The sequence below is a fragment of the Mustela erminea genome, chromosome 14, assembly GCF_009829155.1.
Source record: "Mustela erminea isolate mMusErm1 chromosome 14, mMusErm1.Pri, whole genome shotgun sequence".
Taxonomy (NCBI): domain Eukaryota; kingdom Metazoa; phylum Chordata; class Mammalia; order Carnivora; family Mustelidae; genus Mustela; species Mustela erminea.
This window is the reverse complement of record NC_045627.1, coordinates 65,847,033-65,873,998: the sequence shown is the minus strand read 5'-3', so window position 1 is coordinate 65,873,998 and position 26,966 is coordinate 65,847,033. Positions and strand designations below refer to the sequence as shown.

Below are 26,966 nucleotides of genomic sequence, written 5' to 3'. Positions count from 1 at the left end.
AATAAGCGTGGAACAAGGAAAGGTCAGTTGTGATGTGTACACATGTAGCAGCCCTTCACAACTCAACCTACAATGGTAACAGCGGTAACAGAAGGCTGGTATTACAGAAGAGGTATGCAGTGAGAAGCCAGACAACAAGCGGCCAAGAGTGCTCGTCCATCTAAGTCTTTCAGAATCTCCAAAGACCAAAGTAAAGAAACAAAAGACTTAATACCTTCTAAGGAGCATCTTACCTTCTGTTTTCTAGAAGTAAAACTGAGAGTTTAAGGGAGTCACCGCTCTCCATCAACCAACCTTTCCTAATGAGGGGATCTGAGCTGAAATGATCAAATTCATTTCACTCCATACTCAGTTCTATCTTCTAATGGGTGCCGGAGAGAAAAGACAAATGCACTCATCCTTTCCATTAACATATCCAGTATCACTTTAGAAACTAGGGTGACCAATTAAGCATCTATGAACACACAGAGGTGGTTAGAGAAGGCAAAGCTGAGACAAATAACTCCTTACTAGCTCTAATCAAAACTGCACGTTGAATTTCAAGTATTTGGCTTCTGAAAATCTCTTGGCACTTACTGTGAGTTTGAGTGGGTGGAAAAGAAGAAAGAGACTCTGCCTGCATCCTTGTTAAAAACAAAGCAGCAGCTGGCTTTTCCTCTTTTTACTCATCTGACTGCTGCCATGGCAAGCTGAGCACATACTCAGAGAAATTTCAGGCCTCAAGAGGTAGCTGTGCCAAAGAGGACAATGGCAATGACAGTAATACCAGCAACTTTGACGCCCACTTCAGACCACACTGTCACACCGTCCCTTAACCTCTACTAGAAAAAAATTAGGCTTCTTTGCCTCTGCTTCTGAATCCAAGCTATTAAGAAAGCCCTTTGTATCATAATCCACTTTCAGGTACATATAGTGGAAATTTTGCCAGCAGACTAGTTTTGATGGCTAAATGTGTTTAAGTATTATGGATAGAAAAAGGAAGAGCTGGGCTCAAAGGAAACCAGACTATGCAGAGCTGATTCTTTTCTACAAAGTCTTCATTTTTCTAAGCTCTAGGACAAACAAATGTTTGGAAGACCTTCTTGGTTTAGAAGTATCAATTGAGGAGGGTTCAGATCATTCCCAGGAATGACAAAGTCATCAAATTACAGGCCTCTTAGAGTAACCTTATTGATACAACTATTCCCCGGGGGGAAAAAAGAATCACAGTACCTTTATTTTCTCTAACCACGCTGAAATGCCCGTAAGTCTCAGGTCACTCAAGCTACCAAGATTCAAAGGTGCCAAAATCAGTCTGACTCAAATTCAGGTCACATCCTAATGTGTTGCTCAACAATCTCCAAACAAATGCAATATTTTATTTATAGAACAAAAAAGTCAAAAAGGGCACAGGAAATACATACTTATATTAAGTGTGCCCAATCTTGTTCTTTCAACACTCAACCCATTATATGAATTTGTCTGCCAGATTCTATCATACAGACTTGGTTCTTTCAGTCTCCACTTAGGCCTTGAACAAATCACAAGCTCAATTCCAAGAGGGACAAAGCTAATGACTCATTCAACCTTCTCATGCTGACTAATAATGATATACTTACTAATCCCCAAACTACAGGCCCCTATAGAAAAAGTGAGTATGCATTCAATCAGATGGAAGATGATAACTCTAGCAAAATTTTTATTCAAATAATATACCCTTACTCAATCTTTTCCCTGACAGAGACTACTTAAGTCTCTTTTCCTGATACCTTCCCATGTGCCAAATAAAACAGATTAACCTTTTTTTTAAAAACATTATTTATTATTTGACAGAGAGAGAGAGTGAAGAGAGGGAATGCAGGCAGAGGGGTTGGGGGGAGAGAGAAGCAGGCTTCCTGCTGAGCAGGGAGTCTGATGTGGGGATCGATCCCAGGACCCTGAGATCATGACCTACGTCGAAGGCAGACGTTTAACGACTGAGCCACCCAGGCACCCCTAATACAGATTAACCTTGAGGTATGAGGCATCCTTGAACAGTTTCACTTCTACTTAGAAGGGTATTTCTAAGAGACCTAAGCCAGACAGGTGTTAAGTCATCGTTCCTCCCAGGTTGGCTTCCAGACTCTGTTTAAATGTTCTCTGCAAACCTCTGGAGGTTGTATGGATTCAAACCTCCTAGCTCTGAATTCACAGGGCTTGAGACAGATAGTACTCTACAGGTGTGTTTGTCCAGGATAAACTATATTTAAATAAACTCCTGATACATCCACTTTCTGCAGGCACCTGCTTCTCCATCTTCAACTCAAGTACACCATATCTTGTTGTCCAGTTAAAAAAAAATCCTCTCCCTCAGAGTTACTCTACACAAACCACCAATGTCTTTCCGAATATCTAAACCCTGGCGAGAACTGCTTTGTATGAAAAATCCAAGTAAGCAAATATATAAGCTACAATTTTTGTTCATTTCATTGGCTTGTTTGTTAGTAAGACATGAAAAGATGGCAATAAACTGCCCTCAATCACTATCAGTCATTCCATGCCTGATAAGGAACGATATGGCACGGAACAGAAGCCACAAAGTTTGCCTTGGAATGGTCAGCTAGAGTCACTAGCCTTGTAAAACCAGTGGCTGGGGCACCTGGGTGGCTCAGTGGGTTAAAGCCTCTGCCTTCGGCTCAGGTCATGATCCCAGGGTCCTGGGATCGAGCCCCAAGTCGGGCTCTCTGCTCTCTCTTCTCTCTCTCTGCCTACTTGTGATCTGTCAAATAAATAAACAAAATCTTTGAAAAAAAAAATAAAATAAAAATAAAATAAAACCAGTGGCTATGAGTTGACTATATACCATTATAGACCCTAAGTGTCTAATCAAAATGCCTAGAACATAGCAGATATTCAACAAATACTATTTAGAAGCAATTCAAGAACCCAGAACCAGAAGGAAATCAAATCTTGGTTAAAACCCAGCAAGAAAAGGTCCAAGAAGATAAAACAATTCCATAGTTAATACAGATGCTTATACTGGGCCTCAAGACCATCTTGGTCTCATGACAAATACCCCCAATCCTCACAGGTCTTCAGAACTAAAAATGACGAGAGTTAAATTTCCAAAGGCAAACTCACTACCCACCCCCCAAACCTCCACCATCTCCAACACACACACACTAAAAAAGTCTCCCTCAACCCTAAAGGCTTTAAAGTAACTAAGAGGTAATTCCTTAAGAGAAGATTCCGGTTGTGATACTTGTAGACTATTATGCTATCTTTGCTTTAAACCAAAAATTTCCTGGAAAAGAAACTTTGTAATGATCTAAGATTAAAGACAAAGGACAAAGGCAGCCCACAGTCAAACACCACAAATCACAACTGACTAGAGCCCTTTTCATGAAGCTATACGGATGAGGGCACTAAGGCTTGCAAGGACTTGTCTAGTTGGGCCAGAAAGATCAAAGACCATACACCATGTGGGCTAGAAGGATTCTTCTAAACTGCTTACTTTCTTTTCTTCTTTTCTTCTTTTTTTTAACTGCTTACTTTCTTAAGACCTAAAACCTAAACCCAAGTATCCTGATTATTTTTCCTTTCCTTTTCATCCCCCTATCCCATGCCACAGATCATGCCACAGATCATACCATCTGGTCTAACTGTAAGATTGAAGATTGTAAGATTGAAGGTAACTCCAATATGCAAGAGCCCAAAGATCTCTGGAAGAATAAAAGGAAACGTGTCTTTGAAATCCCAAACCACGGCAGGGTTTGGGCAGATGTAAGGGAGAAGCAGTGGTTCTTCTGCCCCTAAGGCCAAGACACCCCAGCCCTGCAGGCAGCACAGAGTTAACTACCCACCCGCTTTGAGAAGCACAAAGGTACATCACTGCAACATGCCTAACATTTACATTGCCTCTCTCTGCTCATTAAACAGGTTTTGGTTAAATAATGAACAAACTGTATTACAGACTCCGATGAGAATTCCAAAATTATAAATCAACTGGGAAAGCCCATAGGGGCAGACAGGCAGGGAGGGGGGAGAAGGATAATATTGACTAATATAAAGGGCGCAGCTTGACAGTGGATATTCCTGCCACACCTGATCAAACACACTCCGTGGGGGGAGGGGAAAGACAGCAAGAGAGGGGAGATGGGACAAGACAGCCTGAAATTTGCATCCGGAAAAGATTAAAACGGATTCTTTGGGGATAGAGAAAATACATAATATATATTACTATAAATGCAAAACTGTACTAAAAGCTAACTCAAATGTCAAAGATTACAGCTTGAATAAATTTAAATATAAAAGCCATGTGCTTCTTGAGTTAATGAGAGAGACATAAAAGGACAAACTGGGCCAGAAGACTGAAGAGAGCCTTAGGCTGCCTTTGCTGGGTAATGGGTTCAGGGCACAGCAGCAACTATAGTCAGAGGCTTCCCTCCATAGCTCTGACCCCTGAGGAAGAACTGGAGAATCCCACTACTCTTCCAGCCGACACTACATTTGCTGTTTTTAAAAATTAAGATGTAGGGGCGCCCGGATGGCTCAGTTGTTAAGCGTCTAGGCTTCGGCTCAGGTCATGAACCCTGGGTCCTGGGATGGAGCCCCACATTGGACTCCCTGCTCAGCAGGAAGCCTTCTTCTCCCTCTCCTGCTCCCCCTTCTTGTGTTCTCTCTCTTGCTCTCTCTCTCTCTGTGTCAAATAAAAAAATAAATAATTTTTTTTAAAATTAAGATGTAATTTACATGCCATAAAATTTACCCTTTTAAGGGCGCCTGGGTGGCTCAGTGGGGTAAGCCTCTGCCTTCGGCTCAGATCATGGTCTTAGTGTCCTGGGATCGAGCCCCGCATCAGGCTCTCTGCTCAGCAGGGAGCCTGCTTCCCTTCCTCTCTCTCTCTCTGCCTGCCTCTCTGCCTACTTGTGATCTCTGTCTGTCAAATAAATAAATAAATAAAATCTTAAAAAAAAGAATTTACTCTTTTAAAGCATACAATTCAATGTTTTAAAATACATTCACACAGTTGTACAACCATGACCACTATCTAATTCCAGAACATATTCATCACTCCAAAAAGAAACCCTGTACTCATTTGCAGTCACTCCCCAGACCCCCTCCCAGCCCCTGGTAACCACACATCTAATTTAACTTTCCAGAAAAACCTCCTAAAAGGATTCCTAAGAGGGCTTAAAGACCAAATGGGGGCAGCAGTTAAGTCTCACTGATGGTGAGCTAAGGTTTTATCCAAAATAGCAACATGCAAACTTTGCTCTTAGGTACCCTGTACCTTCCAAGTGCAACCGTTACTTTAGATTTGGTATTAGACTATTTTATTACTCTAAATGCTACAAAGTATGCAGTCATCATGCAGTTTGGGCAAACACTAACTGCAAAGGTAGTCCAGAGACATCTATCTGTGAGAATAACTGGTATGGACTTAGCTAACCTTATTAGAGACAATGGACTTATTTCTTCCATAATGCTAAGATAATACTCCTGGAAGGGTAGATAGTGCTTATCTACTTAAAAGATTCTCTTTTTACAAGAAGAGAAAAAAAAATAATTTTGGTTTACTGACAATGTCCAATAACTACCCATTTCCAACAGTGATATTCTTAACCAACCATGCCAGCAGATAGCCTAGAAAAAAGCAAATCAAAAGACTTTTTATAGGAAAAGTCTAAGCCCAAGTCAGTTTCATGAGTTAAACTGAATGGAAGTTCTAGAATTCCTGCCACACCTCCTCCAATCTAGATGGGACACCATTCCCAGCCATACAGAGCAGGCAGTCCCTTCAGTTTCTCTTTCCAAGTTCAAAACCCTTTCCCAGCCTCCTACCACTAACACATTAATAGGCTTCCAAGAAAGCAGTCCTCCTGACACTGCCAATCAGAAAAATCTGTTTGTCTCAGTAAAAGAAACAAGAAATTGGTCATGGACTACAGAGTCCAGGACCACAGGGGCAGCTGACCCATAAACTTGCTCCTGGAAGCCAGCACTATGTGGGGGGTCAGAGCCAATCAGAAGACTATGAAATGATCCTTTTTGGGTCCACTCTGTCATTTTTTCAGGCAGGTAATACGTTAAAACCTAAAAACAATGGGCAACCTTGGCAGGCACCACTTCAACATCTGCCCTAGAAAATAATACCACCTTCTTCCTTGCTCTAGGAGAAAGCTTGGCAACACCCTGCTATGTTATAGTACCACTGACAGGTCTGGCTCCTCAGCACATTCTGGTTTTATTAGTTTCAAGCAGCAGATAATCTGGATTCCTGACTCAAAGATATAGGAAAATTAAGCAGCAGACTCAACTCTGGCAGCTCTTAGTTAGTCTAGAAACCCCGAGTCCTGAACTGCACCACTCACCACAGATAGGGTCTCTTGAGATATGTCCAGGAAATGTCAGAGTAGAGAAAACAAGCATGGGATATGGATTAGACGGCAAGCAGGAAATGTAGCTCTGTCAGGAGAGCAGCACCATCTCATCCCCTCAAGTCTGCAGAGTGCCCAAAAGGCCTACAAGGCTACTCCAGTCTCATCTCAGCCATTTTGGGTGTTTCCAAACACATACAACACAATACTGTGTATCAATTGTTTGTCAAATGTTTCCCAGTATACTAACATGTTCAGTCCTCTTCATGTCTCTTAAAAGATATAGTACAGTTGACCCTTTAACAAACCCATGGGTTTGGGGCACCAACCCCCTTGCAGTTGAAAATCCATGTATAACTTTTGACTTCCCAAAAACTTAACTACTAATAGCCTGTTAACCAAGAACCTTACTGATAACATAAGCAGTAGAATAAAACATATTTTGTATGTCATAAGTATTATATGTTATATTCTTACAAAAAAGTAGCTAGAAGAAAGAAAATGTTATTAAGAAAGTCATGGTGCGGGGGGCGGGGAACAAGCTAGTGCAGTCAGTAGAACATATAACTCTTGCCCTTAAGGTTTTGAGTTCAAGCCCAACACTGGGTGTAGAGATTACTTGGGAAAAAAAAAAAAGTTATAAGGAAGGGCAAATATATTTACAGTACTATACTGCATGTACTGAAAAAAAAATCCATATATAAGTGGACCTACCTACATGTTCAAATCTGTTCAAGGATCAACTACAGGCTGAAACTTTTGGCCACCAAAGAGTTGTAAATACCTACTCCCTACATTGTCTTTCTAATTGGGATGGGTAAGCTTTATCTGTAAAGTTAAAAAAAAATCTGTGCAAGTGACCAACTTCCTAAAGCAGCCAAGTCACATACAGTACAGGGCATAAAATAAGAACATGCCAACTAGTTGTAGCTTTAACCCCACTAACTAGCTTCCTCTATACTTGATCTTTGGCTAACATTTCTGATACTTTTCAAAAGAGTGAAACTGCTCCTTTAAAAAAACATGTAGAGAATGCTTAGATAACTTCAGCCCATGTTTAGGAAAGTAGTAAGAAATTTTTCTCCAGATACTCTCCTACATTTCTCATGAAAGGAAAAATTTTATTACTCACTTAACTTTCAGAAACCTAAAACTATTTCAATTGTTGTCTTAGATATGTTACTAAGATATGTTACTTAGATATGTTACTAGCTAAAGACCATTCCAGGAATATAAATTTCAAAAGCCCTTTATGGTTGACAGAGGAACACAGCTCTGAGGCTTTCCCCTTCAATCTCACTCCCCTTGAAAAACCCAACCGTGTTGAGATTTCCCTCCTCCTTTGATACATACATATACAAAAGGAGGCACTTCCTGTGTACATTCTCCTCTAATTGTATGAACAGAAGCAATGTAGACCAGGGCACTAAACCAGGCCTGAATTCTAGTTTTGACTCCACCTCTCAGAATCAATGTGATCTCAACTAAATCACTTAAAATGTCTCTGGGCTTCAACTTCATTCATAAAAAGGGGACAATATCTGCTACACCTCCTTCACAGGATTGTGTAAAAAGTTCAATAAGGTAATAAACATGAAAGAGGCTTTGAGAATTCTAAACATATGAATATTAGTTATTACAATCAGGAAAACAGGGAGTAAAAAAAGGGACAAATGATTTTGGGAACACATGAAGACCGAAAGATCTATATTACACACAATTAAAGCCCTAAAAGTGACAAAGACTTTCCATAAGAGAAGGGTTTTATTGCAAGTACTTAAAATCTGACTTGTAACAAATAATAATAAGACTTCACTTGTGCCACCAACTTGCTACCTCAGGGCATGCATGGGGCAGAGAAAGAAAGTAGTTAAAACAAGACCAAAAGTAACTTTACTATAACTCAATCAATAAAGGGAGCTTATAATTCTATGAATGCTGATTCCCTAGTAAAGTGGGATACCGCACCAGGAACTCAAGGAAAAGGATCAGCAATGCAGTATACCAAGGTCAAACTACACCCATGGGCCAAACGTGGCTTGTACTGGTTTTTGAAAAAAATTTTATTTATCACTCATTCGTGTAAGTATTAACTGTGTCTGCTTTTGAGCTACAACAGCAGAACTGAGCAGCACAGCTGCTATGGCCTGCAAAGCCTACAATATTTACTATATAGTCCCTTGCAAAAGAAGTTTGTCTATCCCTGCAATAAATCAAACATATGGTTTTTTACCAGTATAAATAATCCTACTTAGATATGGGGACTTACCTGTTATATTGTTTAGAACCTCCTTTAGATGACTGAAACTATGCAGCAGAGGATCCCGTTCTTCATCCTATAACACACAGGTTTAAAAAAAAAAAGTATCAGACAAAGAGGGAAAAGAAAATAGCAGACAGATCAAGGGCATTTTGAATCCAATGATTAAGTTTCCCTTCTGAGGAAAAGAAGTTAGCCATGGTTCAGCTTTCCAGTTCCCCAATCTTCTATTTCATAAAGATACTCTGGGTTTACCTAAAATAGTAAATCCTGAAATACTAATCTATACCATAACCACAGCACTCAAGCTACCAGAGATTACCAGGGCCTTCATATATGCTATGGTCTGAATGTGTATGTCCCCCCAAAACTTTTATGTAGGAACTCATGCATGGCTGGTGGTTAAGTGACAGCCTTTGGCTCAGGCCTTGATCTTGGAGTCCTGGGATCGTGTTCCACGTCTGGCTCCCTACTCAGTGAGGAATCTGCTTCTCCCTCTGACGCCCCTTCTTGTGCTCTCTAATAAATTTAAAAAAAAAAAAAAAAAAACTTGTATGTAAAAATCCTAATGTCCATGTGATGGTATAAGAGGTAGAGCCTTTAAAACAAGGTGGTTAGGGCATTCAGAAGGTGGGTGAGGGCTCTGTCCTCATGAATGGAACTAATACCCTTAAAATAGAGTCCCAAGAGGGCACCTGGGTGGTTCAGTTGGTTAAGCGACTGCCTTCAGCTCAAGCCACAATCCGGGAGTCCTGGGATTGATTCCACGGGAAATCTGCTTCTCCCTCTGTCCTTCTCCCTCTCATGCTCTCTCTTGATCACTTTCTCAAGTAAATAAATAAAATCTTAAAAGAATGAATGAATGAATGAGGCCCAAGATTGCTTCCCTACTCCTTTCCATGTGAGGAAAAGTCTGAGACCCAGAAGAGGACTCTCACCTGACCATGCTGGCACCCTGATCTTGGACTTCCAGTCTACAGAACTGTGAGCAATAAATTTCTCTTGTTTATAAGCCACCTAATCTGTGGTACTCTGTTATAGCATCCCAAAAGACTAAGATAATATATTATTCTATCTCTTTTCCTTCTTTATACTCATTACATAATCATATATATCCATTTCAAAGACATTGCTAGCTCCACTCTCACCCCTAAACCATTTTTATTTCTATTTTTTTAAGATTTTATTTTTGGGGTACCTGGCTGGCTCAACTGGTACAGCAGGTAACTCTTGATCTCAGGGTTGTAGGTTCAAGCCCTGCATTGGGTGCAGAGATTACTTAAACAGTAAATCTGGGGGGGAAAAAAAAGTCTTGAGTCTGGGTGGCTCCATCTGTGGGCATCTGCCTCTGGCTCAGGTCATGGCCTCAGTGTCCTGGGACTGAGCCCCGCATCGGGATCCCTACTCAACAAGGAGTCTTCTTGAACATACATATGCAACAAAGAAAGCCAGCTTTACAATAGGTAATTTCTTAGTCATCTGATTGGTAAGATATGGTCTGCTCTATGTACTCCCAAGGACTACCATCAACATGCCACACTGCATGTATCAATTTGATAGCTAATTATAGTCCTAGGGAATCTAAAGGTAAGGCATCTTTCAGACATTTTGAGGCATATTTAAGAGGTCCCAAATGCTACCTTCAGTTGTCTACAAAAATAGCCAGAAGAATAGTATTATCTTTTGGGTCCCAGAGGACAAAAAGGCCTATAAATTTGACACTAGTTGGAATAAAACAGAAGGGTCCTTTATAGGGGTGCCGGGGTAGCTCAGTTGGCTAAGCATCCAACTCCTGGTTTCAGCTCAGGTCATGATCTCAGGGTCGTGAGCTCAAGCCCCACATCAATCTGCTTCCCCTTTCTTCCTCTGTCCCTCCTCCCACTCGTGCATTATCTCTCTAAAATAAATAAATAAATCTTTAAAAAGTAAAAGGGTCCTTGATACCAAGAACAACTCTGAGTTCCTACTACTCTCATTATTACAGAAAAATTGATTACTGTTTTAACCATGCATCAGATCCCTTATAACTCAGGGACCAAACTATCTGCCCATTCCCCCACTTACCAGTGGAGTATGAGTGCTCCATCGGGCATTTCGTTTGATTGCCCCAACCACAATGTTAATCTCCCCTTGAATGATGTAAATATTTTTATCCACCATCCTGGTAAACCTATCAAAACAGTTAAAAGGTAGTTAATATTTAGTTACTCAGGGCATATCCATGTTTAAATCAGTACCTGATAAAGTCAGAATTATGATTTAACTTCTCAGTACCATGACTTCCCACCAGTAATACCAGGATGGGATGAAATCCATCTTATGTTATGAATCCAGCTACCTAGCTCTCCTAGAGGTCTCCAAAAGTTCAAGATACAAGTCAAAAAGTATCAATCCAGAATTTCTCAAAAGTACCTAACAATCTCTAGCAAGCATGTCAAATTCTTCAAAGTCAATTGTCCCCAAAATCTCTCCTGTGAGGATTTCAGGTATGCAGATGTATCTGTTACTAGTTTAAGATACATTTCAGATCTTCCCTTTGTTCTTTTTTATTCCCTCAATAAAGCAACAATGGAACTTTAAGTTTAAAGAAATGAATGAAGGCTGTTAGAAAAACGGCCTTGCTTTGGAAACCACAGTTACAATGTCAACTTACAGACTACATCCATTCTACCAAGTCAGCTCCAGAAAACTGGACAGTGGCAGTGATACAACCTTTGAAAAGTTATGAAAGGTCAAGTTCAGGGGCGCCTGGGTGGCTCAGTGGGTTAAGCCGCTGCCTTCGGCTCAGGTCATGATCTCGGGGTCCTGGGATCGAGTCCCGCATCGGGCTCTCTGCTCAGCGGGGAGCCTGCTTCCCTCTCTCTCTCTGCCTGCCTCTCCATCTACTTGTGATTTCTCTCTATCAAATAAATAAATAAAATCTTTAAAAAAAAAAAAAAGAAAGGTCAAGTTCACTTACTTAGAGCAGGAACTCTCGAATAAGACAGATTGAAAGGCAGACTCATTTTAAAGCTCCTTCTGTATGAATGTCTGAAGTGAAGCTAAAATACTACTTTAGTACTTTAAGTGTTCCCAACTGAATTATCACAGGATTTTCTTTGCTGCCTAGGACAGCACTTGGAGAAGATATTTAATTCTCTTCCCAGGTGAAAATATAAAAAAAATAGTATCTTCTCAGCATAGAGAAAAATGTTGGAGCATGTAAAACTACTTTCCACTTTCCATTATTTAGAAACCCTCCTCACAAGGACAAAATTTTAAAAAGAAAGGGAAAGGACTACAGAGACATACAGTTAGACAAACATTTAGATCAGGCTCCAGGAAAGTTAAAACAGTAAGCCTATCAGAGTAAGGGGAGAAAGAATTCCACAAATACTACTTATTAAGCACCTACTATGCATAAGGAATCTTTCAGAGTTCTAAGGATACAAAGCAAATAAGACATGGATAGAGCTCTCAGACATATGGAATGGGAAAAAAAACCAAACTGTAGTATCTAACTCTATGTTTATGTAAAAAGTCAACCAACCCACCCACCCTATATAAAATACTAGATTTGTTTTTGAAAATATGCGGTATGTAACATACAGTACAATATGAAAAGCAAAAGAACAGCTTGTATCCAAATTAAGAATAGTACAACTGAAGTCTCTGTGTATTCTCCCTAATCATATCCTCCTCTTTTTCATCTATAGGTCTCACTATTCTAAATCTGATGTTTATTAAACTTGTATGTTGCTTTATACTCTTACTTCATTGATACATATTTTTAAAAGATAGTATTATTGGGGCGCCTGTGTGGCACAGTGGGTTAAAGCCTCTGCCTTTGGCTCAGGTCATGATCCCAGGGTTCTGGGATCGAGCCCCACATCAGGCTCTCTGCTCAGCAGAGAGCCTGCTTCCCTTCCTCTCTCTCTGGCTGCCTCTCTGCCTATCTGTGATCTCTGTCAAATAAATAAATAATCTTTAAAAAATAGTATTATGCTGCATATTTCTGTATTTTATTTAACTGATATAATATTGCACGTATTTTTCTGATATTTGACCTTTTTCCTTGAAACATTATGTTTGTGAGTCATCCATGTTGCTAAGTGTACTTAATGTATTTGTTCAAATAATATATACATGTGTAAACAGAGAACAAAAGGTCTGGGCAGGGGCACCCAAGTGGCTCAGGTGGCTTGCTGTCTGACTTGATTACGGCTCAGATCATGGTCTCAGGGTGAGATTGGGCCTATGTCCAGCTCTCCACTCAGTGGAGAGTCTGCTTGAGATTCTTTCCCTCTGCCCTACTGCCCCCGCTCATTACATGCACATACTCTCTCTCTTCCCCAAACAAATAAACCTTTAAAAAAAAAAAAAAAAAAAGGTCTGGGCAGGAGGCGCCTGGGTGGCTCAGTGGGTTAAGCCTCTGCCTTCAGCTCAGGTCATGATCTCAGGGTCCTGCGATCGAGCCCCACATCAGGCTCTCTGCTCAGCGGGGAGCCTGCTTCCTCCTCTCTCTCTCTCTCTGCCTGCCTCTCTGCCTACCTGTGTTCTCTGTCAAATAAACAAATAAAATCTTTAAAAAAAAAAAAAGGTCTGGGCAGATGTACCCCAAACTCAACAACCATAGTTATCTCTAGAGACAATACTGTAAAATCAGGGTGTAATCAGAGGACACTTTAACCTTACCTATAATGTTTTAAATTTTTATAGAGAGAATATATTACTATACCATCAATATAATCTAAAATTAGTAACGAAGAAAGAATTAAGATATAATTTCTGCCCATGAGGCATTTACAGAGTCTAATGGGATCTAAAAGAAAATGAGCCATAGATATACAGAAATAAATACATTCTTCCAGTAGGACCATTTGCACATTTTGCATAAGACAGGGCCCCCACAAAACAAGAAGTATGAAAACCCTTATAATAAAGGGAAAAAGGCACAAATTTTGTCCAGGACCATAAAAGCCCCTTCAAATCCACAAGAGAATCCAATATAATAAAACATTTATTTTAATGACAATGTAAAGAAACAACTAGGTTAAAAAGAAAGAAACAAAACAAAACAAAACAAAACAAAACAAAACAACTAGGTTAGTCCCAGGAGATTTATCTGCTTTCCAAATGCCCTAGGCACATAGCAATGTTCTCTCCTGAGAAGATTCAACAATGAAAACATAACAACAATAAGAGGGAGGAGAACCAAGAAATAAATGACCAAATTAAAAAATAATTAAAAGGATCAGAAAAGAAAAGATAAAATCTCTAGTATGGTTCCTTCCTTAAATTATTTAGGCCAGATGAATATGCTTTATACCTCTGGAAGGATTTTGAAGAAATGGCTAACAGAGGTTGCCTCCAGAAAAGGGAAGTGGGGAACTGGGATGAGAGGAAGGCTTAATTTTCTCTGTATATTTTTTTGTATCTCTTGAATTTTGTGTCACACATATATATTACCTATTACCTATTTTTATGCAGGGGTGCTTGGGTGGCTCAATCAGTTGAGCCACCGAGTTGAGCCATCTTAGTTTCCACTTGGCCCCACTTGCATTTGTGGGTGCACTCTCAAATACATCAATCTTTAAAAAAAAAAAAATACTTAAAGGGATACGTGGGTGGCTCAGTCATTAAGCACCTGCCTTTGGCTCAGGTAATGACCCCAGGGTCCCAGAACCAAGTCCCACATCAGGCTTCTCCCTCTGCCTGCACTCCCTCTGCTTGTGCTCTCTCTATCCCTCTCTTTCTCTCTGACAAATAAATTAATTCTTTTTAAAAAATAAATAATTAATATGAAAATAAAATAATTTTTTAAAAATATTTTTTTAAAGATTTTTTATTTATTTATTTGACAGACAGAGATCACAAATAGGCAGAGAGGCAGGCAGAGAGAGAAAGGGAAGCAGACTCCCTGCGGAGCAGAGAGCCCAATGCGGGGCTCGATCCCAGGACGCTGAGATCATGACCTGAGCCGAAGGCAGCGGCCTAACCCACTGAGCCACCCAGGCGCCCCTTTAAAAATATTTTTTAAAAAAATTAGAATAGGGGCGCCTGGGTGGCTCAGTGGGTTAAAGCCTCTGCCTTCGGCTCAGTTCATGATCCCAGGGTCCTGGGATCGAGCCCCGCATCGGGCTCTCTGCTCAGCGGGGAGCCTGCTTCCTCCTCTCTCTCTGCCTGCTTCTCTGTGATCACTGTCTGTCAAATAAATAAATAAAATCTTTAAAAAAAAAAAATTAGAATAGTGAAGAGTAGTTGTATTATTCCATATGTAAAGGATTAAGAGCAGTCATCAAAGTTAATTAACTAGCATTTACTTCAGTCAATCAGACATATTACCTAATACATGCTAAGCAAAATACTACGCACAGCATAGAGAATTGTCACTACCCACCCACAAGGAATTTATAATCTAGTAGATTAGATAAAACATACATATACACACAAACCCATATATATCTCCGATGCATGAGTAATACACAGTGCCACAGTAGTGGAACAAAGAAAATTACTTCTGGCAGAGGGCTCCGGAAAGGCAACTGAAAGACAGGATTCAGGGTTGTATTTTTTTAGATTTATTTTTTTACCTGAGAGAGAGTAAGTGTGACAGAGTGAGCAGGGGGAGGGGCAGAGGGAAAGGGAGAGAAGCCAACTCTTCACGAAGCCTGGAGCCTGACAGCATGGGGCTTGATCTCAGGAATCCAAGACCATGATCTGAGCTGACATCAAGAGCCAGATGCTTAACTGAGCCACCCAGGAGCCACCAGACCAGTTTCAAATAGTCAAAAATACAAGGAAAAAAAATGGCAACGGTAAAGGCTCATAGGTAGGAAAATTTAGTAGGTATTTATGGAATTATGGTTATTCTAAACTGATTGGCATATTATTCCTAGGGGAATAACAGGAGATAAAGCTAGAACAGCAAGTGTGGGGCATATCATGGATGGCCTTCAATATACAGTTATCATTCAGTAGGTGTAGGCATTCAGTAGGAATACCTACCATTATAAAAAATATTTTGGTAGTGCCTAGGTGGCACAGTCGGCTAAGTGTCAGACTCTTGATTTCATCTGGAGTCATGATCTCAGGGTTGTGAGATCTAGCCCTGTGTCAGGCTCTGCACTTAGCATGAGTCTATTTGTCCCTCTCCCTCTGCTCTTTAACCCGCTTGCAGTCTATCTCTAAAATGAATAAACAAATCTTGTAAAAAATTTTTTGAAAGGCCTATAAAAGGACACTATAAAATAAGAGTATTTAATTTCTCTTTCAAAGAACTAAGAGAATGAGAGAAACACTCATACTGAAAATAACATAGCAACAGGTAAATGACAACAGTATACTACAAATTGCAAATTTTTTAAAAAAGTGAATTAATTAATTAATTAAAGGATCTACCACCTATTTGGAAGGTTTCCCAGAGAAAATAAATTTTGAACTGGGATTCCAACTGAAGTAATCAACCTAACATTTGATGAAAAGTGAATAAGCACCCAAAGCTAAGAACTTTCTAAGACAGTGAAGCTCTAAGCAAAAAATCATTTTCCCAAGCTTCCTTTCTTAGTAAAAAAGAAACAGCTAGAGGATGAAGAGAAATTCTTTTCAAGGACCATACAGAGTTGCTTCATCTTCTGCCAGGCCCCTGAGCACCTTTCTCCTCACAGAGGGCTTCTTCCAAGGGAATCTGCCCTTCAGCTTCAAATGGGAAGCTCAGTGAACCACTTGCTGGAACCCTTTGTCACAAGGTCACGAAGAGAGTGCCTGGGTGGCTCAGTCAGTTATGTGTCTGCCTTCCACTCAGATCATGATCCCAGGGTCCTGGGATTGAGTCCCCCACTGGACTCCCTGCTCAGTGGGGAGTTTGGTTCTCCCTCTCTCTCTACCCCTCCCCAATGCTCACGCTTGTGCATGCACACTCTCTCTCTCACTCTCCCACGCTCTAATAAATAAAATCTTCAAAAAAAGAATTTTAAAAAATAAAGCATTCATTTCTAAAACAGCACAAAGGCCTGCAGAGACCTCATGTAAGTATGGTAGAAAAGAATATAAGATCTTGTATCAGAAATAACATGAGAAGGAACAACGAAATAAGCAGCAACTAACATCCCTAGCCAGATAAGCCACTGGCCCAGAGACTCTAAGCCACACATATCCTTTAAAAGTACTGTATGTTTGGGGTGCCTGGGTGGCTCAGTGGGTTAAGCCTCTGCCTTCGGCTCAGGTCATGATCCCAGGATCCTGGGATGGAGCCCCGCATTGGGCTCTCTGCTCAGCAGGAAGCCTGCTTCTCTTTCTCTCTCTCTCTGCCTGCCTCTCTGCCTATTTGTGATCTCTGTCTATCAAATAAATAAATAAAAATAAATAAATAATTTTTTAAAAAAATTAAAAAGTACTGTATGTTTAACTGAGTCTACAGCATTCCCCTGGTGCTTTATGGCATCCCAGTTACTCACCCCAAGAGGATCCAAAGAGGAGTCACTCTGTCAACTAGCAACTCCCTCTAGATCTAAACAAAAGCACGAGAAACAGAAACAATAAATTGGATCCTTATTTCATGGAATTAAAAAAAAAAATCTATTTCAATGAACTACAGACTTAAACATGAAAAAGGAAATCTGAAAACTTTTAGAATATACAAGAATATTTTTATAATCTCAGCAGAGAAGAGAAGCACCTAAACAGAAAACAAAAAGCATAGCCAGTTTTAAAAAACTGGTAAATTAAACCATGTTAAAAGTAAAGACATTTGTTCAAAAAACACCATGAAAAAGAGGGAAAAGATAGGTCACAAACTCAGAGAAAATACTGGTATATCTTAGACACATAACTAATAAAGAAGCAATATCCATAATATAAAATGTTACAAAAACTGTAAGAATAGACATATAAACATGCCCCCAAACTGGCAAGAAACATGAACAGACATTTCACAGAATAAGGAAATAGAAACAGCAAATAAATATATGAATACATTATTAGCTCCATTAATAATCAAGAAAATTATAAAATATGTTTATGGGATACCATTTTACAAGCACAAAAAATTTAACCTGACATTATTAGGAGTTGGTAAAAATGCAGAGCAAGTAGCTAGTGGATATGTAAATTGATACAACTCATCTGGATTACAATTTGGCATCATCTTGCAAAACTGAACAATTTCATATCCTGTATCTCAGCAAGTCCACGGCTAAGACTATATCCCAGAAAACTCACAAAAGATTTAGAATAGTGGCCATGGGAAGGGGGAATGTGACTAATAGAGGATATACAAGCAGCCTCATTGTGGTGATATTTTGTTTTTTAAGCTGGGTAGGGGACACTAATGCCCCATATATGCTATACATATTCTCTATATATGAAACAGACCATCAAAAGTTCCTTCTTTTCTTTTCTTTTTTTTTTTTAAGATTTTATTTATTTATTTGACAGACAGAGATCACAAGTAGGCAGAGAGGCAGGCAGAGAGAGGGGTAAGGAGGCCCCACCGAGCAGAGAGCCTTAACGCAGGGCTCGATCCCAGAACCCTGAGATCATGACCTGACCCAACAGCAGAGGCTTAATGCACTGAGCCACCAAGTGCCCCCAAAAGTTCATCCTTTTCAAAATCATGGTCTTTGTAGTCTGTCTTTGCACTTGCTGTTCCTTTTCTGTGTCGAATATTTTTTTCTCACTCTCATCCACCTGGTAAATCGTTACTCAATCCATTCAAAAGTTAATGATAAAGTCAGAATACCACAGTGGCTTCAAGAACCAGCTCCAGAAGCAAAACAGTCCTATCCATCTTTACCATCTTAGCCAAGTTTCTTAGCCTTTTGAGCCCCAGTTTACAATGCTCCATTGCAAAATGAAGACAGTATCTCCTCATCTGTTTGTTGTGAGGCTCCATAAGAAGACTGTAAAGCACTTTGCATGGTATCAGCACTATTTAAACCTCCAAAAAATAGTTGTTATTATAATGCCTGCTCAGGGCACCTGGGTGGCTCAGTTGGTTAAAGCCTCTGCCTTCAGCTCAGGTCATAATCCCGGGGTCCTGGGATCAAGCCCCACATCAGGCTCCCTGCTCAGCGGGAAGCCTGCTTCCCCTTCTCTCTCTCTGCCTGTCTCTGCCTACTTGTGATCTCTGTCTGTCAAATAAATAAATAAAATAGGGCACCTGGGTGGCTCAGTGGGTTAAAGCCTCTGCCTTCAGCTCAGGTCATGATCCCAAGGTCCTAGGATGGAGCCCTGCGTCGGGCTCTCTGTGAGGCAGGGAGCCTGCTTCCTCCTCTCTCTCTGCCTGCCTCTCTGCCTACTTGTGATCTCTGTCTGTCAAAAAAATAAATGTTTTTAATAAATAAATAAATAAATAAATAAATACTAAAAAATATAATGCCTGCTCTTTGAGATCCTCTCTAGCTAACCCACTCCCCCCCAGAGTATTAGTAGTCCTTTCTGTCATCACATTACACTGTACATAGCTCTAAAGAACTGATACTGATTTATAATTATTCATTTAGTCTGTCTCTCCCATGAGTCTATAGGCATCTCAGGAAGACACCACGATTTGTTCACCTTTTTATCCCCAATGCCTATAAGATAAATGATAAATACTGGAGGAGCAAATGCACAAATGGATGAACTAACATCAAAGACTGACTCTCAATATAGGGCAGCTCATATCCAGCACCTGTTAAGAACAACGACTTCATAGAAGTCAAGGATTTTAAGGCAGGCAGGCAAGCCTTCTTTCTGCATCCCCTATGTGTTTCTCTATCAGAAGTTACACAGGCTACTCTACAAACAAAAAGAGCCCACATTACCCACCAGTCTATTTTATTTTAACATCTATTTTCCTGAAGTCTAAAATCCATGTCTACATTTCTTCTCAGAAATATGTAATTCTTGGGCACCTGGGTGGCTCAGTCAGTTAAGTGTCTGCCTTCAGCTCAGATTCTGATCTCTGGATCCTGGGACGGAGCCCAGAGTTAGGCTCTCTGCTCAGTGGGGAGTCTGCTTCTTCCTTTCCCTTTGCCCCTCCCCCAACGTGTGTGTGTGTGTGTGTGTGTGTGTGTGTGTGTGTGTGTTTTCTCTCTCAAATAAATAAAATCTTAAAAAAAAAAAAAAAAAGTTGTCCTTATCTAATAAGAAATTAGATTCTCCAAAGGAAAAGACTGCTTCATGGTGCTTTGGTGTCTAATACAGAGCTATGCAAACCAAGATAACTGATGGGCTTTCTGAGAGGACAGAAGCTAAATGACCCTCAACTGGCCCTTCCAAGGTTTATCTTCACTCAATCTCTCAAATATTCCAGAGAAGCACTAAAGATACAGCTTGTAAGATTCCCAGAGCTTGCCAAGGAATATAACAGTTCTGTGCTAATAAAACATAGACAGCGACCAAGAATTACTGAATTAGTAAACAACTTACTGGATCAAGAAATTTACCCAAAGGGTGGAGGTAAGTGAAAGTCAAACCAGAAAAGAGTTGGTGCCCTGAGAGGCCACGAGTAGAAAATCAGGTGTATAATAATCAGGTGACCAGTGTACCTCAGCTCCGCCATGACAACTCCTCCCTCTATGGAGATTCTGAGTCCATCCCAAGTGATATGCAAGGTGAGCCACTAAGATATGTCCAAAGATGTCCTCTGGAGGACAGCTTGGAGATGAAAATGAAAAATGAAACAATGCTTCTTTTTCTCATTCATCTTTTAACCACTCACAGAACCCAAAGTGACAACTAAGGGTGACAGTTTACAGAGTAGGACAAAGATAAAAAGTTAGCCTGTGTGATGATTCATAGAGAACTACAGTGATTAAATCTCATAGGGATGTCCGTCTTACCTATCAGGGGTCATCATCCACCCATGATGGATAGAATCCAATCCACAGACATATTTGTTCTATCTGGAAAAGCTTTTTAAAGACTTTAACTAGTCGCCAAGAGTTTAAAACACAATGATCTGAATTTTAAGTTTCTCCTGAAAAATGGGAAGACTGGTCATACTGTGCCCACATGCCAGTAACAACAGTCCCTGCAAATACATTCGTACAGTCCTAATACATTCGTACCTGGCTTACTTTGCTCATTTACATTATCTGCCTTTTTTTACAAGCTTTTTTAAGCTTGTAATCCTTGGTTTATGTGATGGCAACAAATCGTTACATCCACGATCACTTCCATTATGACTGGGGCTCCAAATCAACAGAGGCTCTATTATGTTTTCATTTAATTAAACAACTGCTGTTGAATATACTGAAATATAGAAAAAGAACAATAAAAGCTAAACAGCTGCCAATTATATTTATTCCAGCCTTCCCAGCCTGATGGTAAAACAAACCTCCCCTTCTCCCTTCAACTCAACTTCACCATTATCCCAACAGAATCATTCTAATCAGTCACACTGAAGCACAGGGAGAGACTGTGATCAGTCAACAGAAGTGGCAAACAAAGACAAGGATGATCCTTCCAGAGAATACTGTATAAATACAGTGTGTCTCCTTAAAAGCAGAAACTGCATCTTTTGCCTCTCTAGCTGCCCACACTAGCCAGTCTAAGTATCCCATCAATGAAATTATTGTCTAAAAGTGGCAGTCATCCTGCATTCTGGAACGTGAAATAGTAGTGGAACTCTGAGTACTACGAGTTCACCTGGGATTGGTGCCCGGCTACTCATAAGGAAAGGTATCTACAACCTGAGCTGCCAGTGAGCCAATAAGCATCACTGTCAAGATTAGAAGGCACTGTCTGTCTACAGTCACCTCTGAAATATAGCTCAAATTCAAGTCTTGAAGGAAGAACAAATTTTCTTTTCTTTTTTTAATTGAAGTATGGTTGACATGCAAAAAAAAGAACAAATTTTCTGATTTGGGTGAGGATGGGAGGTGAAAAACTATTCCAACCTAGAAAATGACTTTTTGGTAAAGAAAGGGGAAATCTTTGATGCCTGAGTCACTTCCGGCCCAACTGAAAAGACGCTGGATTGGTCACACCATCTACTCAAAGACTAGATTGCACACTATGCAAAGTCTATCAACTCAACAAGGCTCAAAAGGGCACATCAACCCAGGCAAGAAAGACAGGTTCATCAAACCTGGATACTTCCTAGGCTCTATCATTTCACAAGCCACTTTCTATTTTTTGGGGTTTTTTTTGTAGAAATTCTGCAACTTAGATCAGCAAGTTAAAATACAAACTTATTTCCTGGATCATTTCCATCCCACTTATCTAAAATCAATAAATACAAATAATGCTATCCCCCACCAACACACACACACACACACACACACACACACAATTTCAGGAGAGCAGAGGGCATTAGGTAAGAAGAAACAAGTTTAGTCACTGTCAATACTATACAGTTTTTCCCTCTAACACAATGAGGTTTTGATCTTCCTTGTCACTACCTCACCATGCAAAGTCCTGACTGCCAAGGCCAGGCCAAGGCACAAGCCAGGACCACACACTACAACTAAGCCCAGGTACAGATAACACTTTTTGAGTGTCCATTACTTTCCCAAAGGCATTAGGTTGACACCGCTTATCCCTAGCTCATGCTCCAGGTAGGCCATTGCACATATATGCTACTGCTTTTAAGAAGTGGGTGTAAGTTAAACAGAGCAATCCCTAAACAGACCTTTCTATTTGTATCCTTCAGAGGGCCTAGAGAAGTGCCTTATATACCTGAATTAATGGCATAAAAACTTCTTTGTTGTGAGCTAAAAAAACACTATTTACACTATTCCTCATTTCTGAAGGCACTCTTTACCCTTGGGGAATTTTACAGTTTTACAATACAACAGTTTATCAAAGGTTACCACAGTGCCATAAACTTCTTAGAGTTAAACTCCTCCATCATTCACTCTGCTGCCCTGACCCTACCACTTTTAAATTAGCTGAACATCTTTCATGACCTTTTTTTCACCAATACTCAAATCCCTCTCTGTTCTCAGCCAAATATATCATAACAAAGTGGCTCCCTCGGGATTAAACATCGCTTGAGGCCAAATGAAGAAAACACCTTGGGGGGAAATGCCAACCAAAACATACACGAGAAGAGAGTATCTGTATAAGACTGTGTAATGGAAGAAACAGCCTCAGAAGGTTAAGTCCAGTGTTGACATACAGACCCAGACTGGCAGCTGAGCTGCCCCAGAAGTGGAAAGTCTTCTCTTAGCCCAGGTCTCCATAAGACTGGCCTCAATCCTTCCACACCTCTTCTCACTACCTGAGTCTAAGTTGCACTAGTTCATCATCCAGTGATAATAAAGCAGTTCAGTTGTACTAAGGAGGCAGTCACACCGAAGTGGACGCTGTACAGGATCTGCAGAGACCTCATTTCTAAGGTTTAAAAATCAATCCTAAAAAGCAGATCCAATGTTCTTTAGGTTTGCTTTGTGCTTTTGAGGACTGGGCTCTTTAGGAAACAGAAAGCTCTAGAAGAGGGGAGCTAAAGGTTAGGTGAAGCCTGAGAATACAGGAAGAAAGATTCGGGCACCCGAAAAGGATCATAAGCCAGAGATGAAGTCGCCCCTCCGGCCGCAGGGGCCTGACCTTTGCCCCTCTGCATGCCTCCCAGTTCTCTCCGACAACAATCTCTTCCTGTTTAATTATTGTCCCTGCGTTCTTAAGCCACCCGGCTCGTCCAACTTAAGGGCCCGCCTCCCCTCATTCCCTACGGCGATGTCAGGGCTGCCTTCAAGACACTGGAACTCTTAAAAGAGACTTCGCTGACCTGTCAGCGGATCCAAAATGGCGGGCCTAGTCCCAGGACCCGCAGCCGCTGCTCATGTCCAGCCCGGGCCCCGAAGGCGTCTTTAAGCGACTCTCTCGGCTCTGGTGGCAGATGGGAGAAGGGAAGGAGCCCGCTTCCTGGAAGTTGAGGCCGAAGTCAGGGACCGCACAGTCGGCCAGGAAGACTCGGCCGGAACGGGCGGTGGAGCCGGCTACCTTCCCTGTCAGCTCACTGACGTGGTAACTAGCCTCAGTCTAGCCCGCTGCCTGGTAACTGCGCGAGCCCTTGCACGCACAGCCAATCATAATTTTGTATCGTGAGAAGTGACATTCCAGCTACCCAATAGAAAAAGGAAGTTGGCTTCGGGGGGCAGGTACAGCCTAAGAAGGCGAGATTACAAGGGACAGAAAAGGGTAGGTAGGGGACAACCAACGGATACGGTGATTCTCTGAGTGACAGTTATAAAAGCCAATAAAAATGAGAAATTTGTGCTGCGCGGTTAGAGAGGTGGAGTTAGGTAGAGTTCGGTTGCAGTGCGCGGTTTAGCTGTGGCTGCTGGGCATTATGGGGAGCAAAGCTACGATTTGCTGGAAAGGGGGCGGGGTCCGTTTTGAGAGCGTGAGCGGGCGACCCTGCTCCCCTGCCCACCACCTGCAACCACCTATCAAAGTCATCTAGGCCAATATCTTGCCCCTTGAGGGATCACTTCCTTTCTAGGCAGCTCTAGGTTTTTTCCGTCCTAGAACCAGTCCTTCAATCTATTCCAACCTCCACTCCCCCACCCTACCATCTGCCTGCCGTATTTGGCTTGTCATTAATGTGTCTGTCCCATCCCAACGGTTTCTGTGTCTTGTACCCATTCGTATCATCCACAAATAGAGAAAAATGAGAGGAAACAGGAATCTTGAATATCTAATCCAGGCCTCAATTTACAGAGCAGGAAAACGAGTCCCCGTGTGCAAAGATGGCCCCCCGCGTTCACATAGCTAGTTAATAGTAGAGCAGAGAGATAAATCCAGGTGTCCTCACCCTCAGTCCAGCTCTCCTTTTCACTGCCTCTCACTACCTCTTATGCCTTAGTCTGTCAGGCTGTGACTCCCAACTCTGCTCCTCATACTAAGCTTTGGACGTTCCTTATTTGCCTGGAAAAAAGCTAACCATGGGGGTTAGTCAACATCATCAGTAACAGGAAACTTAAGACTTTCCTGTTTGCCTTGGAAATGCTAAGAGACCTAAGGGCTAGATGCCCAGCCCAATATTCACTCTTCTCCCCCAACTGTCTATCCCCTTGCAAGAGATGATAGAGATTGCCAGGATAGAATTACCTAGAAGTCAGAGTGTGTGGGAAGAAGACAGGTGGGTTTTCTCCTGGCTGATTGAGTGGTGGAATTCTCAGCCTATCTGCTGGGATAGAGCCCAGGTGTCCAGATAGACTTGAAGAGACTGCTTAGGGAGTGGAAAAAGATACCGACTTTCTCCCCATTTCTTCCCATTTATGGATGACCCAAATCCAGAAAAAACCCCATACCTAACCCCATAGGAATGTGGGAATGGTCTAGATTCCTCTAAATTGAAGAACTCATAAGTCTGAACATCAGACCAGAAGAACTCCTCAACAGTTCCCTGCACCTGCACATTGGGCTCCTGAACTCTGGGTCCAGCTTGGGGTTCTTGCCACCTTCAACCAAAGAGAGTCAGAGGAAGAAAAGACCACCTTAGCACCTCTTTCCACAGTATGTCTGAACCATTGCCATTTCCATTTGAAAACTGGGATTTGGTTTCCTGGGCCCGTCTCAGATTGAGCCAACTGGAAAATCCTAAGTGGACCAAAACTCCCTGTCTTCCTCATCTCCACTCTCATATACCTTCAGAAATTAATCAACCCCAAAGCATGAATGGTTGGGGGGCCTGGCTGGCTCTATCAATGAAGCATGTAACTCTAGATCTCGGGGTTATGAATTCAAGCCCCACATTGGATGTAGAGATTACTTAAAAATAAAATCTTGTAAAAAATAAAAAATTTTAGGGGCACCTGGGTGGCTCAGTGGGTTAAAGCCTCTGCCTTTGGCTCAGGTCATGATCTCAGGGTCCTGGGTTCGAGCCCCGCATCGGGCTCTCTGTGAGGCAGGGAGCCTGCTTCCTCCTCTCTCTTTGCCTGCCTCTCTGCCTACTTGTGATCTCTCTGTCTCTGTCAAGTAAATAAATGAAAAATTTTTTTTTTTAAATTTAAAAAGCATGAATGAGATTGTGTTAGAAATGAGGACATGAAAGTTGAACATGGGGGTGCCTGGGTGGCTCAGTGAGTTAAAGCCTCTGCCTTTGGCTCAGGTCATGATCCCAGGGTCCTGGGATCGAGCCCCGCATCAGGCTCTCTGCTCTGCAGGGAGCCTGCTTCCTCCCCACCCCCGACCCCGCCTCGCTTGCTTCTCTGCCTACTTGTGATTTCTCTCTCTCTGTCAAATAAATAAAATCTTTGGAAAAAAAAAAAAAAAGAGGGATGCCTGGGTGGCTCAGTTGGTTAAGCAGCTGCCTTCAGCTCAGGTCATCATCCCAGCGTCATGGGATCGAGTCCCACATCAGGCTCCTTGTTCCGCAGGGACAAGGAGCTTCTCCCTCTGACTCTGCCTGCCACTCTGTCTGCCTGTGCTTGCTCTCACTCGATCTCTCTCTGACAAATAAATAAATTTTTAAAAAAAGAAAGAAAGAAAAGAAAGTTGAACATGCCCATCATCTTACCAGGCAGAACATCTCCCTCTTAGATTTCAGTATCGAGTCCTACATTATGTCTAGGAATAGAAATATGGGGAAAACCTGGTACTTGCCCTCCTCCATTTTAGCATCATAGAAGACATCGTATTAGCTGATCTCTTCAGTATGGTGGATGGGATAATAGAAGGTATGTGTAAGAGGGTTGTGGGAGCAAGAAGCTAGACATCTGGCTATCTTGGAAGTTCAGGAAATGTTTCTCAGAGAAAATGAAACCTGATTAGTGCATAGAAAAATGAGTAGGAGTTGGCAAGATGAAGACTTGAAATATGTTACTGTCAGAAGAAAGGCCAGAGACATGCAAGAAACCACTCCGAAATTAGAGATTAAGACAGGGTCAGGTCCAGACAGCTCTTCCTGCCCATGGGTCCTGTCCCTGTGCTTTAACAAAAACAAAACGGAAAAAGAAAAAAAAAAAAAAAAAGACAGGGCCAGGTGCTGAAAGTTTTGTATGCCAGGCTAGGGAGTTTAGCCTTTAACCTGAAAATCAAGAGCCATTTAAGGGCAGAGACATGACTGGTCCGATTTCCTTAAGGAGCATACTATGTTATAGGGCTAGGGCCCTCAGGATCACTCAGCCTACCCAGCCTGACTCCACGTGTTCCTCAGGACAACTGCCCTGTTCTTGCAACTCCCTAGCTAGCAAGCACCAAGGCCATACTTTGCCCACAGGATTTAACTTGGTATCACCAGGGAGATGCCAGCCCTCTTTTTTTTTTTTTTTTAAGATTTTATTTATTTGACAGAGAGAGATCACAAGTAGACAGAGAGGCAGGCAGAGAGAGAGAGAGGGAAGCAGACTCCCTGCTGAGCAGAAAGCCGGATGCGGGGCTCAATCCCAGGACCCTGAGATCATGACCCGAGCGGAAGGCAGCGGCTCAACCCACAGAACCACCCAGGTGCCCTG

The 26,966-nt window shown here is 41.5% G+C and overlaps 1 protein-coding gene across 9 annotated transcripts in view; it reads right to left on the bottom strand.

Moving 5' to 3' along the window:
• The window catches only part of GBF1 (golgi brefeldin A resistant guanine nucleotide exchange factor 1), a 125,769-nt gene extending 102,213 nt beyond the window's left edge, over positions 1-23,556 (bottom strand). For all 9 annotated transcript variants that reach the window (XM_032311807.1, XM_032311809.1, XM_032311815.1 and 6 more), the window contains exons 1-3: positions 23,292-23,556; positions 10,663-10,767; positions 8,608-8,674 (exon numbers count right to left, since the gene is read on the bottom strand). In XM_032311807.1, the coding sequence (XP_032167698.1) occupies positions 8,608-8,674; positions 10,663-10,758 (163 nt within the window). In that variant the 5' untranslated portion in view covers positions 10,759-10,767; positions 23,292-23,556. The remainder of the gene's footprint in view (positions 1-8,607; positions 8,675-10,662; positions 10,768-23,291) is intronic.
• Between the last annotated feature and the right edge of the window lie 3,410 nt (positions 23,557-26,966).